The sequence below is a fragment of the Pyxicephalus adspersus genome, chromosome 2, assembly GCF_032062135.1.
Source record: "Pyxicephalus adspersus chromosome 2, UCB_Pads_2.0, whole genome shotgun sequence".
Classification (NCBI taxonomy): domain Eukaryota; kingdom Metazoa; phylum Chordata; class Amphibia; order Anura; family Pyxicephalidae; genus Pyxicephalus; species Pyxicephalus adspersus.
In genome coordinates this window covers 73,517,844-73,529,247 of record NC_092859.1, presented here as the reverse complement: position 1 = coordinate 73,529,247, position 11,404 = coordinate 73,517,844, and the positions used below count along the sequence as shown (strand labels likewise).

Sequence of the window (11,404 nt, the reverse complement as noted above, 5' to 3'; positions counted from 1 at the left end):
TACACACATATATTTTGTAATTAAACCATACAGTAATCTTTCCATCTAATATGCATCCATAATAACACAGGCCATTATTGGACTAGAAAAGGATATTGTAATCACCATAACTAAAGCCGGCTTTGGTGGCATTTAACACCTCTGTTTGATGAATACTTGATGATAGAAGTTTTGGTCCATTGAAGGTATAACAGTTCCCAAGCTTCGGGTTGAAGAAAGGGGTGAAATAGCTATAAAACAAGAGGAAATATAAAATACGTTTATAATGTGCAATCCAAGGAAATTTATGTAATTCAGAGCTCTGCTGAAGAGGTTTTCCAGGTTAGATGGATCTTTTTTGGTAATATTAGAAAGGTCGACCTCCCACATTCACTATTGAGATACAAGAGTATACAATAAAGAACCATTATATTTATGGAAGTCGTATAACAACACACATATAAATATATATATATATATATATATATATGTATGTATATAGTTACATAGTTGGGTTGTCTACTTTGTCTATCAAGTTCAACCACTAGGGAAATAAACAGATAAAAACCCTATAGACATGTATAGATATATTATTTTTTTAAGCTGACTCTTTCTTTATTAAAAGCAGTCCTAGATCACCATTAATGTGCTGAAGGAAGGAGAAAACATTTTTAGCTTTCTATGGAGTCTCAAGATGAGGGGCAGCCTCAGGGTTTGATCTGTTGGATTTACAAGACTCTGTTATCTCTGGGTATTCCCTTAACAAAGATGGTGATGTTCTAATGAAAAGAAAAGATTGTCAGGGAAAGTATTGTCATCTCTTTCCAAGAGGCAATATGATATAGGTGGTATACTTACACACTACCTTGCATGTGTGCACTTTAAAAATGTATGTTTCAGAAATAGTATTTAATAGTTAGGAAAATTTTGTGTAGTTGTAATTTACATTGATTTATAATTAGACATCTACTGGAATGTAAAAGTGCCAGTCTATGGAATACTAAGCACCCTGGCATATAAAATATATCAAAGTAATAATATTTATGAGCTGATATGATAGCGCTGACTCAAATGACCTTTCTCAATATAACATCAGAAAACTTTACAGTAGTGGTAACAAATGGCAATTATGAACTTGTAAAGTAAGTCAGCACATGACTAATATGCTTGCTCTTACTTTTTTGCTATTTTTAAAACTTGCTTAGTGTTGCAAAGGCTTATATTTTAGGTGTTTAACTTTCTATATTCTATATAATGTTTTGGAGTTTAGGAGTCAAAGAACGCAACAAACAAAGGCTGTTGTGGGATAAATGTGATGGCTTTCCCTGCTGACCTGCTTGTATAAATGCAAAATGAATATCTATTGCACCAGTATGAAGTTACTGACCTGGAACAAGCACACGGCAAGTTAAAGTGTATGTCAGGACAGCATAAAAAACATATTTAGTACATCTTTTCAATACATGCACATTTCTATATTTTTTACCCCTACAAGTACACTACAAGTACAAAAAATACCCATTGAGCTACATATCCATCGTGCTTCTAACTTCCTGCTTAAACTGACAACACAGCACTAAAAACTCAGTAAGGATTGTCAGACCTGCCTGCTAAGCTAAAAAACCCCACCTATTCACCAGCCCTCTCTCTCCTACTCAACATGAATGTGCTGATTTTTTTGGTAAAAAAAAAATGCTGCTGCTCCAACTTTCAGGAACCTCTACACACACTGCCCCTGATTCATCAATGAAATCCGCGCTCGCTGGAAGCGCGAACGTACGCGTCTGTAGGGATCTTTGTATATGTAGTTCTGGGGACATGTCTATACAAAGAGTGTTCTGAGTCCCATGCTAGTACATGTTCTGGAGAAGTAAACTGAGGGTAACGTTGGGTCATGTCTGGATACACCCAATGGGCCTAATTTATGAAATCTCTCCAAGCCCAGAGAGAATACACTTTTATCAGTAAATCTGGGTGATCCAGCAAACCTGAAATGGATCTGGTCCAGGATTGAAAACATTTCCTCACAAATCGCAAAAGACTATTAGGAAATCCATTCAAGGATTGCTGGATCACCCAGCTTCACTGATGAAAGTGTATTCTCTCCAGCCTTGGAGAGCTTTAAAAAAAAATGGGGCCCGATGAGTCAGACTACCTGTCGTGGAACAGTGGCTTGGGAAAAATAGCAGAAACTGGATATGGATAACAACCTAGAAATCAAATAGTAAAGAAACCAGTAAATATGTTTCCTTTACAAATATTTACCTCAGTATGGGTCTTTTTAAAGGTTTATTGTCATGAGACCAGAAGTCATAATAGGCAAAAATATCCTATTCCATGCAATAGCCCTTCTAGCACCTGACTTGTTACTCAGCCTATTTCAACATGATCTTTTCTATCAAGTACAAATTATTAATCCATTTTCTGGGACCCTTACCTGTTCAAATTCAAAGTAAATAATTACTTCACCCTTCCTGCCCTTTCATGACAAACAATTTAGAAACTACATCCAGTAGTTCCATTAAGAGAACCCTAATACTTTTTTACTCTTTAAGACTATGAAATGAATTGCATATTCAACCCCATTTGAAATCCTGACTGTATAAAATATTGTTTTCTTCCACTCAACATGCCCTTATAATCCATAGTTTATGTGTAAGTAATATGTCACGCTTTCTAATGATATCTGTATTGCAGTGTAGCAGAAAATTTGGAAAACACCTGGTAAGTACTCTATCTGCATTACTCTTGAAAAAAAAGGGTCCACCACTCTATGCTGTGATATATTACATTATTGTATATATTATATCATTGTATTGCATTGTATATTGTTAGCATGGTTAGCTCAGTGGCTAGCACTTTGTCGTTGCAGCACTAGGTCCCAGGTGTAAATCTCGGCAAGGAGTTTGTATGTTCCCCCTGTGTTTGTGTGTGTTTCCTCCTAGTGCTCCATTTTCCTCCCAACTCCTAAAAACACGCAGTTAGGTTAACTTGCTTTCCTTCAGAAATTGGCCTTAGAGCAGGGGTGTCAAACTCAGGCCCCCGGGCCAAATCTGGCCCGCACTGTAATTATTTTTGGCCCGCAAAAAAAAATGCCAAATGTCCACTAGAGCTGGCCTGCTGGTAGACAGTGCATGCACCGCCTATACTACAAATCCCCAAATGCTCTGCTGGTGCCTCAATTAGGACCCCTCCTCTGTTAAAATTCATTAGCGACCTTCCTGTAGATTTTTGTTCAATAAATATCAAGGTTGGCCGGCGACTTGATCCAAATTTTTCATTTTAACCCACTGTGTATTTGAGTTTGACATCCCAGCCTTAGACTGACATTTAATGATGGTAGGGATATGTTAGTGACATGAGAATGACTGTAAAGTGTTGTGTTGGTGCTATATGAATGCGAGATCAAGAAAACCCATGATACTTTGGAAATTCTCACAGCCGCATCCTATGTTAATATTTATCTGGAAAACAAAGAGTATATATCTATATATATTTATATATATATATATATATATATATATATATATTAATTAATTAATTATTACAGTAACTTGTATGGTGATTAGAAAGCAACAATAGTCTTTGTAAGACTTGCCACCACTTTATTCTTAGTAATTTACCATGGAAGTTGGCATACTTTTTTATTCTGACTCCATATTCTTTATAGATTTATTAAACTAGCCTAATGACTTCATTTGCATTGTAAATCTGAACTCCAGGCAAATACAATATTTGAAGGGTAGCATTTAATACAGTTACATACTATATTCATTGAAATATATTTATTTTATATAGATTTACTTTTAAAACGTTATCTAGTTTAAATATCTGAACCTGACTTAGTGTTAGTTATTCCTATCAATTGTACATCTGCGTTTTCATGTTGCAATAACATTTTGGATTCTGGCTTAGATTCTGGCTTAGACTATTTACTGTTTACATGCAGCACATCCAGACCCTGGCTATGCTACTTGACAAAAGTATACTTGTGGGTAGATTAGGGAATTGTAAATTCATTTGTCTGTTTTTTGTTTTGCTGTTTTCACCTGAATAGTTGTCCCTCATAGATGACTTACTCTCACCCCTTGCTGTGGTGGACTCCAAAATGTGACAATGGTCTCTAGGACAAAGAAAGGGTCAATTTCCCCAAAGGGGCAAAAACAACAACACAAATGTGACAGAGGTTCTAACCTTTCCCTAGCGCTTTTTAAAAACAGGTTATCTGTTATTAAAAAATTTAATATAATCTCTGCTGCCACAATCCTAAACCAAGACATATTTACCCATAATTGTCCTTAATACAACTTCTACATACAGTAATGGGTAATTTATACAATAGAGGTTTTACTGACCTTTCATTACAAACCTCATCATGAAAAGCACAGGAAATCAGCATGTCCTTTAGTTGGTGTCCCAGCTCCATCTGATCTTGGGTGCTCAGCTGAGAGAGAGCAAAGGCAAAGTTTCTTTCATTCTCATGGCTATGCATCCCAGCTTCATGTTCATCATGTGATGGAACTGATAAATAGTTTTGAAGAAAATGGTACTTGGACAAGTTAAGTTGGGACATTCTAGCACGATTAAGATTGCAAAATGTTATAGCAGGAAAGGGCAGCCTGGCACTGTTTACAAGTGTCACCTTTTCTTGTGTTGGGTAATGCAGATAGGTAGCTGTTAGCTGACTGCACTGCCACAACATACAGCCAAGCACCAGCAACACGAATGCTGTCCAACAGCAACTTCTCCAGCGATCTTGGGAATTTATGATGTTGGGCACTCCATGAGCGCTGGTATGACGTAGGGTACGGCTGCAAATTGACAGTAAAGAGTTGTCCTGCTGCCAGCTCATGTGTAAGCAGTTCTAGACATCCAGTAAATAAATCCTTGGTCTATAGATGAAATGTGAAGAGTTCACAATTGTCAGTGTCAGGAGCTTAGTGGTCATCGAAGTCAGGAAGTCTATGGTTTATATAACCCAATTAATATAGAGTGATGAATCCCTGGAGAGCATATCCTAACGTTAATTAGAGGTCAGGTAATTAAAAATAAAGAAAGCAGCTTTAAATAATCTTCAGAAGTCCCAATGCAGAAAGCTACAATCTACTTGTGTTTCACAAACAGATAATAGTTAGGTTTCAGTTTAATAATTTCAGGAGCTTAAAATAACCATAACAAACAATTATGACTGTCTACTCTTAATGACTTTGTAAATAATTTTAAAAGTGAAGAATGAAAATGACACAAATAACATCGGCTGACATATATGGACACATTTTTTTGGGTATATGTATGTCAGCCCCTCATTTTAGAGAAACAACAGAAACAACAAACTTTTTTTTACGTTTAAGGCTTTGGTATTTTGTCATGTTTTATACTACTTTGTACTGGCGATCACTGTCACTGAGACAAAAAGTTAGGGGAAAATAAAAAATATTTGCATCTTTCCCTAACAAGAGGTGAGTAGAGCTCCCCTATTGGGAACATGAATTTTGTTTTGGGGACAGCCATTTAACAGGAATTTTTATCACTTTTTTGCAATGATAAGTAACCACAACATTCAACAGCAGAACATGTTAGCTACACTCCAAAATTTTTTGTTCGATACAGAAGATTCCTTGGCAATGGTAGGTAGAAGCTGCTAAGTAATAAATGTGTGCTTTTTGTTTTGTTCCCCCACTAGAATATAATATTGACATTTTTTGTATATCACATTTTTCTTGAGGATGTGGTAAGTACAATGAAACAACAACAAATAAAGGTTTATATAAATTCAGTAATCAGTCAGTAGGTGCAGTCAAACAGTGAAATTTATTTAACAAAGAAAGAAACAGCCACTAAAGGCACAAGGTACATGGAATTAAAAATTAATTACAACATTGGTATTCTTGAATGAAAATGCTATTTATCTTTACTAAGTGCTATGTATAATCATTTTTTTTCAGGGCTAATACATTTGTCCTACATAATATGGTTACCTCCTAAAAAGGGAATTAAAAACAATTTACACAAAGCACTGACTATTGTGACAAATAAAATCTTACTGGGATTTTTAATATTTTTTGTCCCTCTTCTACTCTCTTCCTACTGTATGACAGTGGAACATAGTATTAGTATTAGAGTTTATTTTGTGAATTATTGGGATATAACCTGAAATAAGTATGATTATTCCTCAACATGGCTTACTAAGGCTACACGTTAACTGTCAAATTGCCTTCAATTAACAGGACAATTTGATAATTTCAAACTTACAATTTATGACTATGGTTGTGAAAGAATAATTGGCTTGACCCTTTAACTGAAATAAGGTACTTTGTCAAATATGCAAAATCTCCAGAGATCATTATCCTAGTTCATACAAAGTATAACATCTGTGCATTACAGGAAAAAGAAGACAATGACCTCCCACATCTACCCTGAGCTTACACGACATCCTACCTATAATTGGTATATTTTTAAGCACAGTTAATTTGGCTGAGCTTTACATTTCCCCCAGTGAGTCAATAGTCTCCTGATTCTTACCCTCCTGAATACTAGACTAACTCTGTAATGAGTATTATTAGGCACAAAAGTGTCAGATTGTCAGATCAAGCACATGCCATAAAGATTTCAGATGTGGATATAGCTGATCATTATGGAAGAGTAGCACCTTTAATACATTTTGTATGAACAGCAGTCACTGGAGCAAGAGGTCAGGAGAAATCTTCCACCATGTACTGTATACCTCTTTTAGTGACAACTTTCAAATTAGAGAGATCTCCATATAGATCTCTGTATAGTAAAAATCTGATTTGGTTACTAGTTGACTTTTATAGCTGTAAATCAATTTGTAGCTGTATATTTTTTTCTAATCGAACAAGGCATGAGTGTCTTGCGGGCAAGGCACAGCAGAGAATATCATTTATACATCTATTAATTTATTGATAAAGCAAATGTTTTCATCAGCATCTATTCTTATTCAGTGGTTTCCAAATTGGGTGAAAGTCCACTGATTGAAGGCATTCTACAACTAAAATGGTTGAGACTGTGCATAACATTTCCAACAATAATGAAGAAGAAGCAGAAGCCTAATATCGGCACAATAACTCCTACCAGAGCTCTAATATAAACCCAAACAAATCCAAATCTAATGAGGGCAGAAATAGGAAAAGCTTATTGATACACAACAGCAATTGTTGGTGCCATATAAATCCTGTTTAATAATAATAATAATAAAATGGCTTTAAATTTGGTAGTATGCCTGCCCAAGATTTTTGCTCACTAGTATTTTGAAATTTATAATTGTCAAAGAAAGAAAGACATACCCAACTGGCAGATAGCAAATACTGGAGTTGGAAGCTTTCCTAACGTCTGGCATTCTCCAGAGCTATTTGTGAGACATACGAATGAGATTAGTTAATGCAAAAGCAAACAAGGTAGACATGACCAGATTGACATACCAAACTGGAAAGCACAGAAATGGTCAGGACAAGCTGGAGGTCAGGGCAGCTGCTGACAAGCTTGGTTGAAGAACTAGTGGATTCCAAGCTTGGACTAAAAGATAGATGCGGATGTGACTGCAAACAGTGAACCTTATCTAAATTGTCAATAACCTTACAAATTAGGATACAGAATACTTTAATCAAGCTCTGCCAGAAAGCTAAGATTCCAATTTTAGCCATAAATAAGACAGGTGAGTAGCAGTACTATTCCTACTTCTAATATTTTCCAGCAGCTTTTGCTCGGTTAACATGTAAATAAATAAAGAAAATTAAAAAGAAAGAGGCACATAACTACTAGCTTTTAAAAAACCATTATGACAAGATTTTGTAACAGCATACAAGGACTGTCTTGTCCATAGAAATGAATCTGCCAATACAAACATTTAGTGCACACCATGCCAAACCCTAAGAATTTTGAAGCTTGGCTAAAAACACCCCACCAAAGCCACAAAACCCATCAATGAAGCTTTAATAATAGGTTATTTTGTATGTTAACTGTGAAAACTCCAGCTGTGCAATAATTCAGAAAATCCCAGAGGAGGTTACCGGCCCAACAGCGAAGAGGTTGTTATAAACATAGTGGCCAGAAATCTATTCACAGCTCAAGAGGATCAAATGTTTCTGAGTAAGAACAATAATTGTGGTAACAGTATTTTAGTAGCCCTGATTATTTAGATGTGTTGTAGAGGACAAAAGGTTTGGAAACAATAGGTGTCATTACAGGAGTGGTGAACATTTGTTAGTACGATATTAGCCTAATTAAAATAAAGCTAGACTGCTTTAACATTACTAGTTTACTTGACAGACATATATCCCTTTGACCCTAAACTATTCACTCTCTTAAACTTTAGAGAATTAAACTGTTTCAAACTAATTGGAGAATCAAAGCCTTTTCTATAAATTAGTATAAGCATATTTAAGACGTTGCAGTTTAGGTCACTTACCGAGCAAAGTGATGTTTCATTTTAAGGGATATTTCACTTAGCTCGATAAACTGCTGACTTCAACCATCTGATCACTTGAAATCAAAAATCATGATTTTTGTAGATTTTTTGGAAAATGGGTATTCTTGGGTTGATTGGGTATTCTTTATCAAGTGAATTTTAACTATTTTAACCTAATTTTATAAATAACTACTACAATCTAAAACTACAACAAGTGGAGCCATGTGTTATCCCACGAGATGTATATGTAAAAGTTCCTTTTTCTGAATTTTGTGTCAGTAAAGTATGGTTTATGATTAATTATGATTAGTACCACTAAAATTGATCATTTCACGTGGGCACACATTTTTTGTAAATAAGGTGTTCTTATGTTATCGTACTTGTATTAATCTTATGTTATGTGAGTGTGTTGTGAGCTTTATCAGTATATTTGGGCTGTGGGTGGCATGACTTTCTGTACTGATGGTATGTGGCATCAAAGTGTAGATAAAGGCTGTGCACAGGGTTAGAACATCAGGGATGGCATGGGGTACACAGGTTAAAGGTAAAGGGAATGCCATGATCTAATCAGAAGGTGTCCTGTTTATAAATTGACTCATCTGATGGGCTTCAGTGCGGAATTACTTCCAAAATCAGCATAGGTTCTCATTAATTATATAGTCACATCAATGAACAAAGAACAATTTCACTTCCATTATAATTTTGATTCATTTTAAATGACTTTAATAAATATAAACCAGATATCTGGTCAACAAATTAGTCAAATCCACAACAGATCTCTTAGAAATTACATTTCAAAATATAATACGGTACCCACATAATTTAATTAAACTGGAAATAAAACAATATGCTCCTATATAATCACAGTAAGAGACATTTATTAATAGGGTCATATTTGTTCTGCCACATGCATTTTTAATATATGCATGGTGTTTTATGTCAAGTTAAGGAAAATGTTATTAATGTCATGCAGAAAAAAGTCATAAACATGGCACAACACACAAAACAGACTCACAGTTGTATCACAGTTTGAACTTGGTTTAAAGCCATACAACTTCCTGCCTTGCTAATTTTTCACACAATTTCAACTATTTTTTATGCAAGTTTGGTAAAATTGCCTTAGTAAAAAACAGAATATTAATAGTTACAGCCAAAATGTTGATTAATTGAATTGATTGGGTAAGGCAGAATATTGATTGACAATTCATTAGGCAGGTCAGTTTTTTGTTTCACAATTGGTTGGCCATTGTAAGAAAATAAAACCACTTTTTGTGGCACAGGCACTATTTTAGTTCGATATTTTAATTGGATATATTCTTATATATATAAAAATATTAATATTTAATTATGATTTAATTATAATAATTTAATTATAATACATAGAAGTGGCATTTGCATATAATTTTTGCAGTGAATCAGAAGGCACAAAAAATTTTTTTAATTACTTTTAAATTTGGTGCACAACATGAAGAATAAACTATGTTATCTGGGAGTTAAAAATCACTATAATCATCACGATTCCCACAGGATATTATACAACGCAATGGGCCTGATTATTATTGATTAAAGCTTTTCAAGCCTGAAGAAATAGACTATCATAGGAGAACCTGGGTGACCCAGCAAAACTGGAATGGATTTCTTAAAAATTATTTACTATTAGTTGGCATTTATTTTCAATCCGGAAACAGTTTAATTCCATATATAGTATATAATATATATAGATATTATACAAGTGAAATGGTTTCTTTTAAGTTTAGTGAAATGATTTAACACCTTAATATATTAGTGGAGCACATGACATGGCTGATCTTCTGTGATCTAATGTTGAGTATAAGATCCCCCAAATGTCCACTGTTCCAAAGTGTTTTTAACTTTAAAGTTTTTTCAAAAAAAAAGTTTTTGTAAAGGAAAGAGTAGATTCCAGTCCCGGCATGCCACATGATTATGGATTTGTGTAAGGGTTTCTTTTTTTTTAAATGTAAGTGTAGGATTAGTTAGAGTAGGTAGTGTTTTGTGGGATGCTGGCTGGAAGGAAATTTTAGTGGAGCATTACTTACCACGGCATGTCAGAGGTTAATTTACCTGTGTTGATGTCCTTTGATGGCTTTAAGCACCAGGCTTTTTAGTACAGAGTTTAGGATTTGTTCCAGGTGAATTAAGCATGTGAAAACTTAATAGGTGATCTAAAAGTTTCAAAGCACAAGGTCAGGCTAGTGCACTTCTATAAATATATAATGACTTGTGAATAAAAACATAATTAATCAAAAGTACCACAACATTGTTGAAGTTATAAATATTATTACTTTAAATTCAGAAATGCCTTAATTAATGTCTGAATCAGTCACAAGGAGTCCCTTTGTTCTTCCAGAAAGAAAAGGTTGGTGTTGTGGCATGGTGCCAAGGGGTTTACTGCTAGGGACAGTGGCTGCACTATCGCATACCTTGCATGTACGTAAAAAAGGCTATATACTTTTTCCCTTTTTTGAACGATAAATTTGCTATACTATAATTTAGCTCTACTGCTAGCACAGCCTTGAACTATTACAGTGCTAATCATCTTCCAATGAATTCATTTTAAATACTTGAAGCTGTACAAGCCAAATACTACAGAAATAAAACAATGAGATACATTCTACCTAGATAATACATTTCTGTGTGACTTATATAAAGGCAGGAAGAAAGAAACTAAACATTACCTGTTACAATGAATAAACAATTCTTTAAATATATCCCATAATACTTTAGAATTGAGCCAATTCATATGACGTACAGTGTATGGGGAGCTCACAGACTGTCAGACAGTTTTTGATGCTATGAAAATTGTTGCCTGCACCTATTCCAGGTAGAACTATAACTTTGTTGCTAGGTACAATATAGGTTCTGTAGGACCCATTTAAAAGTGGAAAATAATTATTAGAGTTAAACCAATTGAATGCTCTTTATTTCTATTTAAACTTTATTTGTGAGATATTTTCACTAGAGTACCCAGACCTGCATGCC

General features: G+C 34.6%; 1 protein-coding gene across 1 annotated transcript in view; it reads right to left on the bottom strand.

Moving 5' to 3' along the window:
* LOC140322433 (epithelial sodium channel subunit alpha-like) overlaps window positions 1-4,681 on the bottom strand; it is a 16,337-nt gene extending 11,656 nt beyond the window's left edge. Inside the window, exons 1-2 of the mRNA XM_072398999.1 lie at window positions 4,335-4,681; window positions 106-230 (exon numbers count right to left, since the gene is read on the bottom strand). Of these exons, the coding sequence (XP_072255100.1) occupies window positions 106-230; window positions 4,335-4,681 (472 nt within the window). The remainder of the gene's footprint in view (window positions 1-105; window positions 231-4,334) is intronic.
* Between the last annotated feature and the right edge of the window lie 6,723 nt (window positions 4,682-11,404).